The sequence below is a fragment of the Pelodiscus sinensis genome, chromosome 27 (assembly GCF_052426305.1).
Source record: "Pelodiscus sinensis isolate ZL-2025 chromosome 27, ASM5242630v1, whole genome shotgun sequence".
Classification (NCBI taxonomy): domain Eukaryota; kingdom Metazoa; phylum Chordata; order Testudines; family Trionychidae; genus Pelodiscus; species Pelodiscus sinensis.
Window position 1 is genome coordinate 8833456 of NC_143078.1, and position 21487 is coordinate 8854942.

Genomic DNA, 21487 nt, shown 5'->3' on the forward strand with positions numbered 1-21487 from the left:
GTTGCGGGGGTCGGGCCCGCCCCCTTTTGCGCTGCCACTGCCTGAGCCCTGTCAGGTCAATGGGAGTTGGCCGCGAGCGCGCGCCTCCCAGGCCAGAGTTGGTCTCGCGCCGGGTGGGCGGTTTAACTGTCGCTCTCGCGGCGACGGCGCCATTTTGTTCTGCTCGCCGCGTCGGGGCGGCCGGCCGGACCGGAGCGGGTCCCCGGGCTGGGCTCTATGGTGCCGTCGCTGGCCTGAGGGGACCGCCGGCCCGCCGCACTATGGAGCCCTGCCCGAGAGGAGGCCGCCACGCCGCGAGGAGAACCGGAGCTTCCGCAGGCAGCAGCTGGATCCCGGCGCCGGAGAAGCGGCCGGGCCGCAGGGAGCGCTGAGGAGCCCCCGCCATGGAGCCGAGGAAGAGGGAGCAGGCGAGCCCCGGGCTCGGCCAGGCCAGCTCCTGGCTCGGGCTCCCCTGGCTGAAGCTCGGCCCCTGCCCCCCGGCTCCTCCCGTCGCGGCCCAGCCCCAGCTTAGCGCCCCCTTCTCCTGGCTGCGGCTCTTCTCGCAGCTGCTTTCCCCGCTGCCCGGCCTCCTCCAGCGCCTGCTGCCCGGCCAGGGGCTGAGCAGCGCCCTGTGCCCCGCGCCCGGGGAGCCACCCGCGGGGGGACCTCAGGCCGCGCCTCTGCTGCTGCTGTCCGAGGCCACCGCCTCGCTGAGTTGGGCCGACGGGGAGCTGCACTGGCCGGACGACGTCCCGGAGATGGGGCGGAAGAGTAGCCTGGAGCCCGCCCAGCCGCTGTGGACCGCTGGGCTGGTGCGGACCGGCCTGGCCCCGCTCAGCGTCCGGCAAGTGGACCTGGTCTCCTACATGCTGGGCCCCGGCGGCAGTCCGGGGTCCGGCTACGGCCAAGCCTGCTGCCCGGACAAGAGCCATCTGCCCCAGCCGCTGTGCGCCGAGCTCCCCGCGGACGGCTGGCGGGGACCCCCATCCCGGGAGGGGCTCCCGGAAATCCAGCATCTCCGCACCAAGCGTCTGGAGTTTCTCCAGCAGCAACAGCTGGCGACTAATTGCCTGCCCGTACCTGAGTCAGACCACGGCTACCACAGCTTGGAGGAGGAACAGCAACACAGGGGTAACTGCCAAGATGATGCCCGGCAGCCGACAGGTTCTGAGGAACTGCCCGAGCACCGCATAGTGGAGCAAGCTGGAGACAGCCCCCTACAACTGGAAGTAGGGAGCCCTGAAAAGGGGACAGCTGAGGGAGGAACCATCTTGGCTGAAGATGAGGATTCTGATATACAGCAAGATTTGCCACTGTCATCTAGACCTGTCTGTGCTAACAAACTCATAGACTATATTATCAGAGGCACTTCCAGTGATGAGGAAAGCTCAGAGGGTGAGGAAGACTGGGAGGAGGAGGAGGAGGATGATGATGATGGGTTTGATAGTGAGGGGTCCCTCTTGGATTCAGACTCTGGTAGCCAGGATAGTGAGAACCTGCACCTGTGGAATTCCTTCTGCAGTTTGGATCCTTACAACCCTCAGAACTTTACAGCTGCCATTCAGACTGCTGTTAATAATTCAGAGAAGGATCTGGCTGGTGAGTCAGATGTAGAGGAGGATTCTTCATGGGCTGAAAGCCTTCCTGGCTCCCCTGCCCTCAGTCCTGGAGAGGATGATGAATGGGAGTGTAATAGTGCAGATGAGGAAGATAACTTGAAACTTTGGAACTCATTCTGTAACTCAAATGATCCCTATAACCCTTTCAATTTCAAGGCACCATTTCAAACTGCAAAAAAGAAAGGGAAGCATGACTTAGAAGGAGCATCTGGGCTGGGTTTTGTCAACTCTCAGTGCAATCTCTTATTCACCTGTCAGGTTCAGCTGCTGGAGAACCATAACTGTGGGGTCACAGACACAGTGCAGCATGGCATTCTTTTTGGAGAGAAACATGCAAAAACCAAGAGAAAAAAGGTATATTACATTTTAATGTAGTTACGATGTACTTGTGGCATAGTAGAACCTCAGATTTATGAACACCTCTGAAGTAGAGGCTTTTTGTAACTGAAAAGTTTGCAAGTGAACAAAATATTCTTTCAAAAGTGTACAGCTGAATATGGGCTTATGATGGCTTTGAAACTTTATTATGCAGAAGAAAAATGCTGCTTTTAATCGTCTTACTTTAAATGAAACAAGCATAAACATATTTCTTGTCGTATCTTTTTAAACTTTCCCTTTATTTTGTTAGCAGCTTATGTTTAATGCAGTACTGTACTGCATATGCTTTTTTAGTCTATGCTGATGACTGATCGTGGGCTTCTGGTTTCAAATGAGGAGTGTGGAGACCAGTAAATTTGTAATTCTGGTGTTTATAACTTTGAGGTTATACTGTAGTGCTTGGGGACCTCAGAATTAGGGCTCCATTGCTTAGGGACAATAGGTGAAGGCACAAGGAAAAATCCTGGCTCTTTGAAGTCAGTGCTGGGCAGGACTTATCCATAGCAAAGAGATGGTTCCCTCCCTTGGGCAAGCTTAGATGCTAGTTGTTAAGTATACATCAAGTTTTTGATATAATGGGAACAGTGATGGTATGATGTGATTTAGCAAAATTTTGTCTATAATCCTCTTGAGTTGCGGTATTTAACATTTTAAAACAGGGTTTCCTTGCTCTCTCTGTATTCTGACACTGAACAGGCACACTTTCTATTCTTGTTCCCCTTCCAGTAACATTTTTACAATAGCAAACTTGCTGGGAGATGACAGCCTGAAGTTGGTAGTTTTCTGTAGATGTTATTGACTCCACCTATTCATGGTACTGGGATAGAAAATTTGTATGCTCTCTAATTAGGTAGAGTCTTGTCTCTACTTTCTAAAGAAATATCTAGGTTGTTAGCCTTCATATTTTTCTGAACCATAGCTCAAAAAAGAGACCCTAATGGTATGCCAATATGAAAATAAAGGTAGGCCTGTGTCTGATCCCTGTCAGCTGACTCTTAGCTTGTGGGATGTATCTCATCTAGGGATCCAAAAGCTCAGGCTCATATCTCAGCCTGAATCCTTACATAGCTATTTAACGACTTACAGCTTGTGAGCTGACCTGGAACAAGCACTGGTGAATTGCTGGGTAGATGAACTTCCCTACAGTCATTTGAGATACAAGTGTGTATGTCAGTAGCCTGGCTCTGCTGGGATTTTGTTGTAAAATCCCTCTATCATTTGGAACTTACATGAAACAACTGCATTTATAAAAATTTAGCTGTATTACAGCAAATACAAATTTAACACTGAATGACTTTTCTCTCTTTTGTGGAAACAGTGATGAAAATTAAAAATTTTGAAATGTGACTTTCTTTTTTAGAAACATCTGTTTGGTTCAAAGTTCACTATGTAATGTTGAAAGTGTACCTAACACTTTATAATAGACAACGTGTCAGATAAAGATCAGATTCCATAACTGGAAAGGTTTTAGTTTTAAAACTAAATAGTATAGTAATAGTGCGCACACAGACACACACACACAAAATAGCTCGTGCAAATTACAACTGGAATGTTTTTATATAGTAGTAACTTTTAGTTCAGTATCAGCTCACTGTGTGAGAACTCCAAGTAGATATTTACTTTCTCTTTGTGGATTATACTTTAGAAAGCCTATAACAAGCCATAAAAATAGAGACACTTGATGCACATATATAAAGGTTCATATACTTATTCTTTCATGAAACTTGAATTTTTTTAGGCCAACCTACCTATTGCACTTGTTTGCAGGGGTAATTTAGTTGCAGTAATTTCCAAACAATTAAAAAACCCTTTGTATAATCTGTCTGAATAACACTGTGAATGAACAATGAACTGTATGCAATATCTAGGTTGATATTACAAAAGTTGGTAATTGTACCCAAGAGGGTGTAATAGACTGATGTAAAAGGGATGAAATTAGTAGGCCACAAAGGGGCAGGCTGATGTAACCATCCAGTTTATTTGAAAGCAGATATTTAATTAGGTATGGCTGATCTATTACCCAAAGATTGCTTAAAAGTGATCCTTAGTCAAGACACTATTGTTTACATCAACTTGAATAATTCAACAGAAAAATGAACACAATGTTGTAAAAGTTTATAAAACCTTTAATTTATAGGGCAACAGGGTATGTATTAACAAAGTAGATTGAATTAATTGAAGGACCTGACTTCCAATGGGGAATTAAAGCTTAAACTGATTTTCTGGACTAATTTTAAGACTAAGTGGCACTTTCTGATCAGATCCTGTATGATCCGTTTGATAAATAACCCAGTAATCTGCTACTTTATCTTATTCACTTGCCAGTGCTCAAAGTTCACATAGGTGTAAGACTGGAGTTATAGGGAAAACTGAAACCTCCTCGAAGTCTTCAGGAAGTGTAAAACTACAATTGTGCACAGGAGGGATTTCAACCTTGGGCATTATTGGAGGGGCTATGCCAGAGTAAATATCTAGTGTAGACAGGCCAAGTTGCAGCTGTGTGCTTTACTTTTTTCAGCATGGATAAGCTACACTAGTATCCCTATACACTAGTATATATTGCCTGCTTTCATTGGGATAACTCCCTAATGTAGCTATGCTGGTGATAGCCACTGATGGCTATTCATGGTACAAAGTATGTAACTTTAAGATGTAAAAAAAAAAAAATGTAGGCAGTTATCACAGGCTGCAGTGTGGGGTGGGGGAGTCAATATGTGTGGGGAGCCAACTTTTAAGCTGGCTCCTCTCATGTCCAGGCTCCATAGATCTGCTGTGCCACCACCTCCATAGATCTGCTGTGCCACAGTACCCATGGAGGCGGGAGGGCAGGGGAGGCTGCTGCGAAGCAGCCTCTGTTCGTAACAGGCCCAGGCTTGCTGGAGACAGAGGCTGCTCCGTGGGATGCTGGCATGGCCTCTGTCTGGGGAGCTCGGATTCTCTCCCGCCTCTCCCCTCCCCTGGAATGATAGGGGGCTCCCCAGGTGTGGGGCTGGAGGGCACTGACTGCAGGCCCCCACCCTTGGGTACTGTCGAATAGTCATGTAACCAATAATAATTGATATGGTTACACTATCTCTAGTATTATGGATGTTAAGAAGCATGTAATTTGTTAATTGTGTAGTTGACAAAAAAATTGAGTACACAATTAGTCAATAAGGGTTAGGGTTAGCACTGCAAGCAATCAGTCCTGGCTTCTGATGGGTCTGCAACTATCCCTGCTATGGCTCTGCATTAAAAGTATTTTAGGAGCTGGCAGGCAAGCAGCCTGGGTCTGCCCTGGCTCACACCGGTCTCGAGAGCTACCCTGCTGCAGCTCTGCAAGGAAAGTATTGTAGAGCTGCAGTGGGGGTAGCTCCCAGGATGTGCTGGCCAGCCCTCTAAAAAATTTACTGGCAGAGCCATGGGGAGAGGGGGAGGGGAATACATGTAGTCAGTAGCATTAACTAGGGATGTTAAATTGCGTTTAATCCGTTGAGTAGTCAATGGAATTTCCATCAACTGTTCAATTAGTTGATAAGGGGGGAAACTGCAGAGCTAACCTCACTGCGGTTTTGCCTTGGAAATATATTAAGAGCTGCCAGGCTGTTAATACATTTAAAAGGAAGAGGCGCAGCGTGGGACTGTGTGCGAGCTGGGAATCAGCTGTCCTGGCTCACGCCTAGTCCCAGACACTGTGCATCTGTTTTTTTTTAATGTACAGGCAGTCCCCGGGTTACGTACAAGATAGGGACTGTAGGTTTGTTCTTAAGTTGAATCTGTATGTAAGTCGGAACTGGCGTCAGCCGCTGTTGAAACTGATCAGTTTCAGCAGCAGCTGAATCTGGATGCCAGTTCTGACTTGAATCCATATGTAAGTTAAGAAACCCAGGCGTCCCCAAGTCAGCTGCTGCTGAAACTGATCAGCGGCTGATTCCAGGAAGCCCGGGGCAGAGCAACTCTGCCTCGGGCTTCCTGTAGTCAGCCCCTGGTCAGTTTCAGCAGCGGCTGACTTAGGGATGCCTGGGGCAGAGCAGCTGGGGTGCTGCTGGGTTGGTACAGTAGCGCCGAGGACCAACCCGGCAGCGCCCCAGCTGCTCTACCCCAGGCGTAGGCAAGAAAAGCCTGGTCTGCTGCGGGGGGGTAGGGGGGGCACTAGCTGCACCCCCCCCCCCCCAGCAGACCAGGGAGACGCGGGTGGCGGGACTGCCCGCGTCCTCCACGGCTTTGCTCCCTCTCCCTGGTCTGCTGACCAGGGAGACAGGGAGCAAAGCCGCGGAGCACGCCCGCAGCGGGACAGCCCAGGATCCGTAAGTCGGATCCGTGTAACTCGGGGACTGCCTGTATTAAGAGCCTGGCAGCTCTTAATACATTTAAAAAGCAGAGGTGCAGTGTCTGGGACCAGGCGTGAGCCGGGACAGCTGATTCCTAGCTCTCACTCAGTTCCCCTGCTATGCCTCTGCCTCCTCTGCCCTACCTGTAGAGATGATGCTGGGGAGAACTGGCTTTTAAGCCGGTTTCCTCCCTAGTACCAGCTCCTACCCCCCAACCCCGTTGCTTTCTCTCTCTGATAGAAGCAGCAAAGGCTAGGGGGAAGCAACTAGTCGAGTGCCTGCTTGACTACCCAGTAAGCAATGCTTATATGGATAGTCAGCTAACCGCTTACAACCCTAGCATTAACTACTAAGCTTTTGTTTAGTGGTTAATCATTTAACCAACCAGACTTACATCCCTAATATGTACTACACCTATCTGAGAGGCAGTAATGTCCATTGGAGAAGTCCTTCTATCGACGTAATGCTGTCTACATTGTGAGGTAGGTTGGTATAATTGCTTTGCTTGGAGGTGAGAGTGATGTAGATACTGAAATGTGAAAGTATAGCTGTGTATATGGTTAACCGATGAGTCTGGGCTCATTGGTTAATTTTCGTGGTTATGCGCAAGCTATTGGTCTTCTCCCCCACTCTTTTGCCCCACGGAGCCTCCTGGAGCTTCAGCAGTTACATGGTTGGTTACTTAAATGTGTTTTAGCATCCCTAGTAGTTATACTTAAGTTTGTAGTGTTAACTAGGGCCACAGTGGAATGTTCCCAAGAAACAAATTAACAACTCTGTTCTGAACATTGAGATCTTTAACAACATGTAGTTAGGATTTCAGTTTTAAATTACATCTGAAAGACTGCAATTTATTTGGAGGCACATAATTAGATACTGTATGTTGAGTTTAAAGTTCAGTAGTTGAAAGGGATAATACAGGTTAGACCTCTCTCGTTCAGCACCCTCAGAATCTGACTGATCCTGAATGATGGATTTTGCTGGACTTTAATAATGGATTCTTCTGGTCTCCCAACCATGGCCCTGGCCACACCCCCTGCAACCTGGCAGCCCAGCTGCCCTGCGTTCCCACAGAGCCTCCAGCCACCAGCCCTCCGCTGGAACTCCCTGGTCCAGAAGCATTTATGGTTTTGTTGTGGGGCCAGAGTGTTCCAGTTTAGAGAGATTCAACCTGTACAATCAAATCTTTAGAGCAGCATTATGCTAGGACAGGTGATAAGAGAATATTGTGATTTTGTTTGTTTTAAAATATAATGAAAATGTCATATGACCATTATAGGAGAGGATACTGCCTCTGTTTTACCAGCATGCTTGCCAAAGGTTTGCTCGTAAGTTTAAAAAGCTGCTTATTTGCTGTAGCATGAAGCTTAGAGTTGTGGCATTTGAAAATACCACTACAGTTTCATAGCTCTGTACATGGTATTTAAATACACATACTGAATTTGCTGTCAGTCCTAAATGACTGATCCATGCTGTTCCAGCCATGTAGTTCTGAGTGCCATTTAATTAACTTTTAAAACTTTTACAACATCCTCTTTACACACATTGATGTGGAGATTTTTATTTCACTGTAGCATCCATACAGTCTATTCAGAACTAAGGATGTTAAATTTTGATTGATCAGCTCATCAAGTAGTCGATGGAATTTCCCGCTGTGCCTCTCCCATTGAAATGTACAATGGCTCCTGTACATTTCAAAGGGAGAGGAGCAGCCGTGGGACCAGCCCAGGACTGTTTCAATCCCTGCTCGTGCTGTTGCTCTCTGCCCCCTGCAGAGGTGGTGGTGGGGGCACCGGCTTTTAAGCTGGCTCCCCCCAGCACCGGCTTGTGCTCCCCTTCCCTCCACCTCCCTCTCATTTGCTTATCAGTAGTTGTCTAGTAGCTTACATCTCTATTCAGAACAGTACACAACTTGAACATCAGGAACTAAATTCTCTTGTTTTTACCCGGGCAAAGATACACTAGTATACACCCATGTAAAGACAGGCATGTTACAATTTTTTATTGTCATAGTTAAATGTTAGGGCAGAAACCTACACTTCACACAAGCCAGTCAATACTGAATTATGTTTACATCAGATATTTTGGAATAGCTCTTGAGAGCTATCATGACAAAACATGGTAGCAGTAACTGCAAATGCTGATTACGAAGAACATCACTTTGTATAAATGATTGTCCTGTGCTTTAATATAGTACTTAGCCAGGAGTCTGAGGTACAAGCTGAATTCTGGGGTGTCTACCAAGCACTGCTGGCATTAGATTTGCTGGGGCCCAGGAAAGAATACTGAAGCCTAAACCTGAGCAACTTAGATTCATGGGGCACTCTGTGATATTATGGGGCCCTGGGCAGTTTCCGTGCTTTCTACCCCTAATGCTGGTCCTGGCTTCTATATGTAGAAAAACTGTTGTGGCACATGTGGGCCTTGGAGTTTTTTCAGCATGTTGGGGCCACAGAAGCAAAAGATTGAGCAACTCTGCTTTAATAAATATCTTATCTCTTACAGGTAACATTCCTTGAAGAAGTTACTGAGTATTATATAAGCAGTGAGGAAGACCGCAAAGGACCCTGGGAAGAACTTGCACGGGATGGATGCAGGTTCCAGAAACGAATTCAAGAAACAGAAGATGCTATTGGATACTGCTTAACCATAGAGCATAGACAGACGATATTTAATAGACTTCAGGAAAAATACTATAAAATCCTTGATGTTTTCTAGCCCCCAAATTTGGTAGCCCTGTGACTGTACTGTTCAGTAATAAACTCAGGAACATCTTCAGATGTTTCTTCCTCTTAAAATTAAAACTGGCAGCTGACTGTATAGGTTTGTATCTGGAGGCTAAACATAACTTTAATACTGCTCCAAAATTTAATGTTTATCCAAGGAAATATGCCTTATTATGCCCAGAATTGGTATGAAAACAGAAAACAAATCTCTTGGTCACTTGAAAAATAAGTGGTATAATTATATTGGTTTTAAAGTAGATTGTATTCAACTATTGAGGTAAAATCCAATCCATAAATGCCTGTCTGCGCCATATGAAGGAAAAGGGAGGCTTATTAGGTTGGAATTTTTGCACTTTGGAGAAAACAAGAGTCTGAAATATTTATAGGGTTCAAAACCCAATGATTACAGTTCTGATTTAAAGTTTGTATATGTAGTTTCAACAGTTGAATTGTCTTTTTCCAATTTCTGTAAAACAAATTTGGTATTTTGCTTGGTAATTATAATTAAGTCCTCCATCTTCTTGATTTCGGTTTTCCTTATAAGATTTTCTTTGTTACATAAGTCTTTTGATTATGTATTTAAATATTTTGATCTAAAGCAGAATTTCAAGAGAGCTGAAAAGTGACACCGTCTTTGTTCAACTATTTTCATAGTATAAAATTCTTGCCTGGTACTTAGTAAAACTAGTTGTGCACTAGGCTCATGTTTCAGAACTCTGGAAAGCTCTGAACCCTGATTAGTACGTGCAACATGTAATACATTTGCTGATGTTGAAGGTGACCATTCTGCTGCTAGACTATATCATGGGCAAGCAACTGTCTGTTATGCTTTAGTTTTCACTTTGACAACTTGTGGCATTTGACCTACAAAGGACAGTGAAAAGTTGAATTTTACATTAGGTTCTTGATGTTTTGAGCCAAGTTATCAAGCTCTAAAGCTACACCCCAGTACAGTACATACTTTCTTTACAGAAAACCAGTATTAAAACCACCATGCCTCAGTACTTTTTTAATTAGCTGATAGTGTAACATTGTATACATGGAAGCTGACAGTTAATGTCTCCACTTGAAAAATAGTTAAGCTTACTATTTCAATCAGTAGCTATTTATTCCTTTAAATTAGTATCTAAATGTGCTGGCAAAAGTGAAGTATGTTGAGTGGCTCTTTCCAAACACAAAGATGTTGTGATGCAGATTAAACTTGAAATATGAGGCTATTAAAAAAATCTGTGTAAACCAGACTACATCGGTAGCTGATGTGTACTTCATTTATTTTATTCTGTGACAATGTACAGTTGCTATAGAACTGGCTCAGCAAAATGTTCAAATAATTTAGACGTAGTCTGTATTAAGGAGATGTAACTTCATTTGATGTGAAGGAAAGCTGTTTACACACTAAGTGAAGACTTCACCTAAGGTTATCGGCATTCATTTCCTTGACACGCAATTCAAAGCTTTGACATTGTAGATTCAAAGTCTTCTAGTCTTAATTTCAAAATCTGCCAGGTCTTGTGCTATAATTGTCTTGATGTACAATTTCAGAAATGCTTCCTGACTTTCTCAAACTAATTGTCTTGAATACATCTTTTCAGTAAAGAGAAATCTTTCTTTATTTTAATGAAGTTGAATAATGCCCAGAGGCAGTAAATGCTGTCTTCAAGTAAAATTAAAGGTATCCTTTTATTGTAGACCTTATCTGAAAAGTTTGGTTGTAAAATTGGCTATACAAAAACTAGACACCAACTTTGTTTTAATTCTTGTTGAGCCAGCCTTTTGCTGCAAATTGTCTTAAATTACTCTGTCCTAGTGACACTTCCCCTGATCCCCTTCGTGGTAGAATTTGAATATTTCAGCTTCTTAGCAATTCAAGAAGTGCTCTCGAGTCAAATCTAAACCAAAAATTTGGTTATGTAAAATGTTAGCTAGTAGAACTGCTTCCATGATTTTAAAAAAAATCCAATGGCAACAACTCTTTAAAAAATATTTCCTACAGTGCTTGCAAGGCAAATAGTGTGACAGTGAGGTGGTCTTGTGATTGAAGCACACGGTGTTCAGTTTTTCCAGTTCTGCCAGTCTCCCTCTAGCTTCAGACAAGTCATTTTTGCATCAGTTTCCCTGTAAAATTGAAAGGGCTCCCCACCTCTCAATGATTGTGTGAAGTTTGAATTAATTATTACTTGTGTTTTGAGATCATGCAAAAGACAGCATTATAGAAATACAAATATTGGTTCAATAATAACTAGAAAAGAACTAAAGTGAAGCTAATGGATTTTCATTGTCTTCAATCAAGTAAAATTAAATTAGACTAACATTCTATCCATTTTTTAAAATTTTAAGCTTTTTTTTTCAATTTGTAAGGATTCTGCTACATTGGTGGCATCTGTCTTTTCCCTTACATCATCTTGACCTCAGTAATCATTTTCTTTCAGGTATATAACTGCATGGTTAAGCATTTCTAACAAAATTGCTGTCCCTTTCAAACCATCATGTGGAAAGAGGGGAATTCTGGCACTGAACTCAGTCCCAAATGATAAAATCACTTAAGCAAAAGCAAACCAATTTTATTCTTAATTTCTCTTTCCTTTCCCTAAAACAGATATCTGGAGTAGGTAAAAGGTTGTGTCTTGTGTTTTAAGAACACCTGTTAGCATTAAACTTTAAATCAAAACTGTAATTATCAGATTTTATTTTTATATAATTTGAGAGGTAAAGTTAGAAGCCTGACAACCTTCTAAATTGGCTTTATACAGATATTAATTTGTATCCAATTTGTTGGGTTTTTATATCTAAAGTTATATTTCTGTATATAATAAAATTATTCAGAACTAATCTGTAAATTGAAATAAAGATATTTGCAAGATAGTGCCAAGTTGTTTGTCTTTGAAGGATTTTACATGAGGTATGTGGTGATGATCTGCAAATCAGAGTCTGCTAGACATCTATATATACTGTAAACTTTTTTCAGACAGTAATGGTGGGCCAGTTAAAAACTAATTGTGTATAGAATTTTGATGCACAACTGTTGTAAAGGAGAAATACAGTGCTTTGTTTTCCTTAACAAGCTTGTTTTGTTAGATATGTGAGCAGTTTTATGCTGCTATTTCTTAAACTAAGATGCTGTGGATTTGTTTGGAGGTTGGAGAGTGCTTAGGGAAAACAAAGTGATGTAAAGGTATCAATGACTGAGAAATTGGCAATCCTCACTCCAAATTAGTAACTGGTGGCAAGGGATCCTCTGTAGCTGAAATGTCTCTTTTGGCAAAGACAAAGTTTAAGGTCTAGGCTACATGCACTCAAGGTCTTGTGCCCCTTTTTGGAACAGTAGGGATTTAATCTTGATCAGATTTCCATTTGGAAAGTATATTGTCTGCTAAAATTCCCCTTGTAGTGGATACTGGATATCGTATACTTACTTCCCTAGTCAAAATATATATAGTGTTTATAGTCATTTCACTATTACAACACATAGAGATTAAAATATCTTGGGATCTTAAAAACAAACCAGAAAAACCTTGTTCTTTCCCCTCCTCTCATGGAATTTATTACATGAGCATAGTTTTGTTTCGTGGGCTAAACATCTAATGCTGCTTTCAATTAGAATAACGTAAGTTTTCCACGTGTTGCTCTCTGGCATCACTGTCTAAATCAGGGGTCTCAAAACCCCAGACCACGGGACATCTGTAGCCTGAGCACTTCCCCAATCTGTCCCATGTTCTATTATACTATGAAATAGTTTGAAAGTTATTTAAGCAGGCCAGTGCAGCTGCTGGCCTGGGGAAGGAGGAGCAGGGGTGCAGAGAAACTCATTTGAACACACAGCTCCCAGCAGCCACATAGTCATGACTGTAGAAGGTCTTGGAAGGCTTGCTATCTGCCTCTGCCACAATGTGAACCACAATGGCCAGGGAGCTACCTGAGCTAATAGGCTGCTACAACCAGTGCGGCAAAGCCCGTGGGTTTCATTTTGTTATCCCAGGTGGAGGTGGGGGATCCCAGTATGGGGATGTGGTTGGGGCTTTGCAGGAAAAAAATGTATCAGGAGGTTTGTGATCAAATCAGGAGAACTGGCATTGCTGATCTCTAGCTAGTTTCACAAAATCAGTTAATAGTTTCACAGCTTACACCTACAGACAGGGTGGCTCTGCACACACCTCCCCCGGGCTACAGGGTGTGCTAGTGGTATAGAGCTATCAGCTCAGCTGGAAGTCATTCTAGCCCTACTGTGGTGGCAGGGGCCCTTGGCAGGTTTTAAATCTCCTGAGGGCATCAGGCAAGACTAGGTGAGGGTGGGTGCGTGCAGGCTAGCAGATGGGGCCAGGAGCCAGGCAGAGTGGGAATGCGTGAAGGACCCCTCCTGGAGCCATTGCCAGAAGGAATGCCCACTGGCCTGCTAGGTTGGCCAGTGCCAGTCCTCAAATCCTCCTAAGGTAAATTGAACTTGAGGTCCCTGATCTATGTTGTTTGTTTTCTTATTTCTGTATGTTTCACCAGCTGTAATAGATTGTGAATGTGTAGTAAGTGGTACAGAACAGCAGGTGCACAGATCCAGAGGGTGCCTAGGTGCAATGGAGACCTAATCCATGGTACTACCAGCCCATGTCACAGGAAATGGGAAGCCAGTTGACAATGTTATAAAAGTGGGGGGGAGGGAGGACCCACGATGCATCAAAATGCAATGCTATATTGAGTATATTTGAATGTACATTATGCCTTTTTAAGCAAGTGTTCGTGAAGGTGGCAGTGCAAAAATCACAACTTTGTACAGAGGTCACCATTGGCAGCAGACTGCAATATACAAAATCAGAGGTGATGTAGCTACTGTAAATTGTGCATCAGATTTGGGATTTCCAATATTTTGTGAATGGAAGCTTTACTTGTTAATTGAATTAAGAGACTCCCTTCTTGAAAACAGTACACAACTGGTCAATGTAACATAGGAAGGATGTAGTTTTAGAGACACAGCAGCATAAGATGCTAAAGATAGTATGTCTGAATAGATTGTTGTGAGGAGTGGTTTAAAAATTGTTGGGGTTTTTACTCAGTAAAATGTCTAAAGGGTTTATATGACTGATTCAGCTGTTTGCATTAAAGGTTTCAAATAACTACCATTTCTGCGGAATAGTGATAGAAATGTAGCCGTGTTAGTCTGGGGTAGCTGAAGCAAAATGCAGGACAATGTAGCACTTTAAAGACTAACAAGATGGTTTATTAGATGACGAGCCCCCGTGGGCCAGACCCACCTCCCCAGATCAAACAGTGGAAGAAAGCAGTCACAACCATATACACCAAAGGGCACAACCAAAAAAATGTTCATTTTTTTGGTTGTGTCCTTTGGTGTATATGGTTGTGACTGCTTTCTTCCACTGTTTGATCTGGGGAGGTGGGTCTGGCCCACGGGGGCTCGTCATCTAATAAACCATCTTGTTAGTCTTTAAAGTGCTACATTGTCCTGCATTTTGCTTCAGCTACCATTTCTGCATTATCTCTTAGAAAGAGGGAAGTTAGCCCTCACTGCTTCATGCAAAGAATAGTAATACTCATTTGGAATGTGTTGTGAGGGAAACACCAAACCGAACAGTAGCAATAAGATGAGGAAGCAGATTTCTGTGCCTGTAAGAGGACAAGCCTGAGGTTACAGTACAAGTAAAAATTTTCATGATGACTTTCATTATCAGTTGCTTTTCTGATCTTCCAGATGAGAGCACCATCTGTTGGTATGCAATGTGTCTTGGTAAGCAGATCTCTTCATAGTGCTGATTAATATTTGCGGCTGGTGCAGCTGTATCAGCTGTAATAACCATTTTATTATGTGCACTTTTCAGTAATTGGAAAACTGGCAGGTGTGAATAGGGAGATGGGGCAGGTCTGTGTGCACTGGAGCTTTAAACAGGTAGATGCTCTGCACTTCATTGCCATCTAGTGGTCAGCTGTTTTTCAGCATGCATCCATTCTTAGTAAACATGTCCTGCTTGGAGCTAATGTCATCTGGTGCACTTGGTGCTTTCCCTGCCAGGCTCTGCAGTCTGCAGACAATGGAACCTTCAGTATCTAGCCTTGATGGGCATTCAGTCAATTGCACTGCTCAATTAGTTGACAATTCCTACCAGTCAAAATGGCTTTGTCTACTGTTTCGGAGGGGGTTGGTGGTTTTGGAAAATGGACCTTTCAATGGTGGTTCTAGAGGAAGTATTCAGAAGACCGTAAATTTGAAAAATGTGACTCGATTTTCAATTTCAAGTCAGTGGCAACAAATGCAAGCAATCAAAGGTGTTGGCTAGGGTGAGGCATTACTGAGACACACTGGCTGTGTCTAGACTGGCAAGTTTTTCCGCAAAAACTTGCCAGCTGTCTACGCTGGCCACTTGAATTTCCCAAGAACACTGACTTCCTACTGTCTGAAATCAGTGCTTCTTGCGGAAATACTATGCTGCTCCCGTTGGGGCAAAAGTCCTTTTGCGCAAAAGGGCCAGCATAGACAGCTCAGATTTGTTTTGCGCAAAAAAGCCTCGATTGCGAACATAGCGATCGGGGCTTTTTTGCGGAAAAGCGCGTCTAGATTGGCATGGACGCTTTTCCGCAAAAAGTGCTTTTGTGGAAAAGCATCCGTGCCAATCTAGATGCTCTTTTCCGCAAATGCTTTTAACGGAAAACTTTTCTGTTAAAAGAATTTGCGGAAAATCATGCCAGTCTAGACGTAGCCACTGTGCTTATTTTCCCTCACACAGTCAATGCACCTGGGTCTGAACCCACAGCTCTCCTAGCTCTCTTTTGAACCAAGTTTGCCCAACTTGTTTCCATAACAATGGCTTAGAAAGGAAATTATAATACTAGGCAATGAGAGATCCTGTACAGTTTGTTGAAGCCCATAGAAATAATACCCAAGTTAATCACTAATAACTGATCAGTTGTCTAAAAGCTCTTTTCTCCACATATTCTTACAATGAACAATCTTTTTAAAAAAGCTGTTTTGATGCCTTTCTCAAATGTTTCTAAGATCTGTCCTATGGTGAGAATAATGAATAAAAATAAACACTGCAGGGTACCCTATTTAGTTGAATACAAAATTCAATCAGGTCACAAATTAAAGCTCTTTCCCCCCCCTCTTGTCTGCCAGCACAGAATGTGAAAATCTTGTTGATTTTTTGCTTTTTATTCTACTCATAGAATCATAGATCTGGAAGAGACCTCAGAAGATCATCAAGTCCAGCCCTCTGCTCTAGGCAGGACCAGTCCCAACTAAATCAACCTGGTAAGGGCTTTGTCAAGCCAAAACTTAAACACCTCTAGGGATGGAGACTCCACTACTTCCTTAGGTAACCCATTCCAGTGCTTCACTACCCTCCTAGTGAAATAGTTTTTCCTAATATCCAACCTGGACCTCTCCCACCACAACTTGAGACCATTGCTCCTTGTTCTGCCATCTGTCACTACTGAGAACAGCCTTTCTCCCATCTTCTTTGGAACCTCTCTTCAGGAAGCTGAAGGCTGCTATCAAATCCCCCCTCACTCTTCTATCAAATCCCCCCTCACTGTTACTAAAGAGTCTGCCATTTTCATTTAGTTGATGTGTTAGGCAGAATACAACTTCTTTTGCTGTTCTGTATCATCTGCAAAGGCCTAAGAGGAGTTATGTACTGACCAATAAGTTAAGCATCTGAATAATCACACGGTGAAGTGAGTAAATAGGCCTGCTGCTATTGTGAGTCAGCTCTACTACCATCAAATTCCATTTATGGATTGCTTTAATATTACTACATGCCCTACCAAGCACAGGTTTCCTCAGAAAATCCCCCATGTGGATAGAGGAAGGGGGAATGCACAATGACTAATCCTAATGAGTAGACTTCAGGAGAAGTTCCATTGGCACCTTTTGTCCACACTGTAGAACTGTTCAGTTATTACTGTGAAAGGAGTTCAGGTTACATCAGCCCCGGGCTGGCTATTTTGCCAACTGGGAGACAACTTAAAAAAAAAAAGTAAAAGCTGGCCATTTCCCTGGAGGGAAAGGAGCACAAGAAACCATTAGTAGCCAGCATCCATCTGTTAGTGCTGCCTGATGCCAGAGCGCATAATGACAGGTCTGTTGGTAACCAAAACAACTGCTACTTTCCAGTTGGCCTCGTTTTGGGGGACATCTTGCATGTGACACCCTTTTTCTTTCTGCTCTAGCTGTTTGAAAGACAAAGGTAGGGGAAAACTGACTATGCAAAATGCTGTCAAATGTCTGAACTTCCACCTCCAGTCTTTCAATTGTAGTAACATAAGGTGCTGTAGTAATATGTGGAACAGTTTCAGAGAGGTGTGATTTAACTTGGTGTCCCTTCATTGAGGGATGTAATTGCTTTTTTCCTATAAAGTAAGCTCAGGGTCCCATTGTACTAGGTACTGTACATACATTTAGTAAGACAGAGTCACTCTCCTGAATAGTGTTTAATTTAAATACACAAGCCAGGCTAAGCAGGGGAGAAAGGAGAAATGATTATGCTTATTTTATCAATGGAGAACTGAGGCAAACAAATTTTACACCAGCATAAAAACATATTGGGTTTTTAAAATGGATGTTGTTCAACCTGTGCAAGCTAGGCATATAAAACCCTATTTAACTGGTTAAATGATTAAAGGGGTGAGAGGGGGGAGGGAGAGGTGCTCCTGCCTGGATGGAGTGGACCCCTGCCTAGCACCAGGTTGGAATGCTCCTCCCACACACATGACAGGCAGGGGCTGTCCATGGTGGACCCACCACAGGGCAGGAGCAGCCCCCTGCTAGCAGCAGGTAGGGAGCAGCTCCAGCTCCACTGGTTAACCTTAACTGGTAACCATTAAGTATGAGGCTCATCAGTTAACCGGTTAAACCTACACATCCCTAGTGCAAGCCCCATACACTTATCGGTGTAAAAGCGTCTCAGCAATTTAACGGGTTGGTAAATCTGCTATGTCCATCACAAAGGCAAAAGAAGCGAAGGTGCCAGTTTGTCTGTCTGTAAACCAATTTTAGTTAAACCAATGCAACTTCTGTGGTGGAACAGTTTGTTTCTGGTTACACACAAAGTTTGTAGCAGATCTGGAAACTAAACCCAGAAGCAAAAATAGTTATTTAGCTGAGGAGCTCAACAAAAACAAACAATTATGAATTATACAGACTTGATCCCTCATAGTAAAAACAGTGATCCTGTGAATAGAGAAATTGGATGCAAGTCCCGTGTTGTAATCTGTCCCACGGAAACTTCTTGGCATAAGGCTTTGTGGGGTATGGGCAGGAAGGGTATATGAGGCTTCCATTGTATATATACTTAGCGTCATTTTACTTTCCTCCATGAGGTTCTAGGGCCGGTTTTGTTCAATATCTTTATTAATGATCTGGTTGAGGGGATGGATTGCACCCTCAGCAAGTTTGCGGATGACACTAAGATGGGGGGAGAGGTAGATACGCTTAAGGGCAGAGATAGGGTACAGAATGACTTAGACAAATTGGAGGATTGGGCCACAAGAAATCTGATGAGGTTCAACAAGGACAAGTGTAGAGTCCTGCACTTGGGACGGAAGAATCCCAAGCATAGTTACAAGCTGGGGACCAACCGGTTAAGTAGCAGTTCTGCAGAAAAGGACCTGGGGGTTACAGTGGATGAGAAGCTAGATATGAGTCAACAGTGTGCCCTTATAGCCAAGAAGGCTAATGGCATATTAGGTTGCATTAAGAGGAGCATTGCCAGCAGATTCAGAGATGACATCATTCCCCTTTATTCGGCTTTGGTGAGGCCGCATCTGGAGTATTGTGTCCAGTTCTGGGCCCCACACTACAAAAAGGATGTGGACGCATTGGAGAGGGTCCAGCAGAGGGCAACCAAAATGATTAGGGGGCTGGAGCATATGACTTATGAGGAGAGGCTGAGGGAGTTGGGTCTGTTTAGTCTGCAGAAGCGAAGAGTGAGGGGGGATTTGATAGCAGCCTTCAACTTCCTGAAGGGAGGTTCCAAAGAGGATGGAGAGAGGCTGTTCTCAGTAGTGACAGATGGCAGAACAAGGAGCAATGGTCTCAAGTTACGGTGGGAGAGGCCCAGGTTGGATATTAGGAAAAACTATTTCACTAGGAGGGTGGTGAAGCACTGGAATGGGTTCCCTAGGGAAGTAGTGGAGTCTCCATCCCTAGAGGTGTTTAAGTCTCAGCTTGACAAAGCCCTGGCCGGGTTGATTTAGTTGGAATTGGTCCTGCTTTGGGCAGGGGGCTGGACTTGATGACCTTCTGAGGTCTCTTCCAGTTCTATGATTCTATGACCAAGGCTGCTTATTTTACACTTTCTGTTTAAGTTACAATTTTGTTGGCCAAATCGCTCAAGATCACTCTTCCACTAGAAAAAAGTTAGGATTTGCTTTAGAGTCAGAAAAATGCCAGAGATTAGGATTTTTACCATGAGGCTTCAGGTGGAAGAGCAGGTTTAAACTGATACCCTTTCATAAGATTTGAGACATCTCAACTTGTGGAGGCTCCCAAATACCATGGTGAGAAGCCCTGTGTAAATATAGGGATGGAGAGAGATTAGAACAAGCCTAGAAATGGTTATTTAATCACCATGCGTGGTGGTAATGCTTGCCGATAAAAGGCTGTCGGAGACGTGCTTGGAATGCTGGTATGCAGATTCCTTCAGTATGTTTTCTTCCTGTTTAATATCCTACAGCTATCAGTAAAGCACAATAGGATCCAATGTGTGGTTCACCGCAGGACTTAAACTATGCTGATGAGCTTCACTGCGGAATGTTAAATTCCAAGTAATGAATAATCCAGATAACTGCAGAGTCCTTCTATTATAGTTTCCATTTAGCTAGAACTTACTATCCACAGAGGTCAAAGAGGGGTGAATATCGCTGTCCCCATGCTACAGAGGGGAAGCCGAGGCACAGCTAGGCAAATAACTTACCCAAGTGGTGGCAAAAAACTCATTATCGGTTCAGTCTCCTGAGTCTCTCTTCCCTGCTATAGCAATTATATTGCACATTACCCAATGTGACTTTTCAGCTAACTTACCAGTCATCTAATACATTTACCACTGCCTTGTCCTCTGTGGCTCCCAACATGTTTCAAGCACTGTAGAGTAATTTGCACTGGTTGTTAAATGAGCCATATCGCTGAGGCTGAACAGAGTAATCAAGAGCAATTTTTTAAGGGGGAGATGGTTTTGATGGAATAAATGGCTAGTGTAGATTCTCTTGAAATTAGGCAGAATTATTATTTAGGCTTGAACTGGGTCAATTCCCTGGGCTTAACCCTTCTAATATAAATTAATTACTGAGATGTACCCTTATAAATAGCTTATTGATGCATGCTGTTGGACCACTTGCAAATATGTCTGCCTGGCAAACTAGTTCTGGTGAATTTCCATCAGGAAGAAGAATATCTTTTGGCCAGAAGGTGGTGCCAGAATTCCTTTTATTGAAGCAATGATTGTAAATAGGTGCCTGATTGTGATTTATTCCTCTGACCAGCATAGTCTTGCTGCCACTGTTAAGAGATGTGAACTCCATGGGAGGTTACGGTGAGCAATGGTAGTCTGAGATGTGTGTTATATTATAGCCACTGTGCATGGCAGAAGGTGTTACTGCTGTAATATGGATTTTATCTTAATGGAAATAGCCAGTAGCCTTTGTTGACTGTCAGTCTGTCTATCATATGACAGCCTGGACACATTGTGTGCTGATTAGGCCTCAGTTGGAGTATTGTGTCCAGTTCTGGGCACCACATTTCGAGAAAGATGTGGAGAAATTGGAGAAGGTCCAAAGAAGAGCAACAAAAGTCTAGAAAACATGTCCTGTGAAGAAAGACTGAAATAATTGGGCTTGTTTAGTTTGGAAATGAGAAGACTGAGAAGGGACATGATAGCAATTTTCAAGCAGTTTTACCTAAAAGGGTGTTACAAGGAGAAGGGAGAAAAATTGTTGTTCTTGACCTCCGAGGATAGATAAAATACCAATTGGCTTAAATTGCAGCAAGGGAGGTTTAGATTGGGCTTTAGGGAAAAAATTTCCTAGCTATCAGGGTGGTTAAGCACTGCAATAAATTGCCTAGGGAGATTGTGGAATCTCCATCCCTGGAGATATTTAAAAGCAGGTTAGACAGATGTTTGTCAGGGATAATCTAGATCAGCTATTCTCAAACTTTTTGGGCTCCAGAGCCCTTTACGTGCGTAAAAATGTATGTGGAGCCGCAGCGGTCCACTGATTGTATGTGTTGTACCTATTGATGTTTCCAGTTTGTCACCTCGCAGAGCCCCTGGAGATGTCCAGGGCTCCGCAGAACACAGTTTGAGAAACACTGATCTAGATGGTGCTTGGTCCTGCCATGAGGGCAGAGGACTGGACTTGATGACCTCTTGAGGCTTCCTTCCATTTCTAGGATTCTAGGATTGTATGTCTACACATTTAGCTGGAAGGAGCTCAAAGTCCTTGATGCATTTCTGGGGTTGAGACTAGCCAATAGCATAGC

General features: G+C 43.5%; 1 protein-coding gene across 1 annotated transcript; it reads left to right on the forward strand.

Moving 5' to 3' along the window:
- The first annotated feature begins 47 nt into the window (after positions 1 to 47).
- Positions 48 to 11877, forward strand: PPP1R15B (protein phosphatase 1 regulatory subunit 15B). Its single transcript, XM_006133079.5, has 2 exons — positions 48 to 1952; positions 8792 to 11877. The coding sequence occupies exons 1-2, from the start codon at positions 384 to 386 to the stop codon at positions 9002 to 9004; spliced, it is 1782 nt and encodes a 593-aa protein (XP_006133141.3). The 5' UTR covers positions 48 to 383; the 3' UTR covers positions 9005 to 11877.
- The last annotated feature ends 9610 nt before the right edge of the window (positions 11878 to 21487 follow it).

Coding starts and splice junctions, on each gene's coding strand:
- PPP1R15B (XM_006133079.5), top strand. CDS start 384: ATGGAGCCGAGGAAGAGGGAGCAGGCGAGCCCCGGGCTCGGCCAGGCC. Junction 1,953..8,791: donor CAAAAACCAAGAGAAAAAAG/GTATATTACATT, acceptor TATCTCTTACAG/GTAACATTCCTTGAAGAAGT.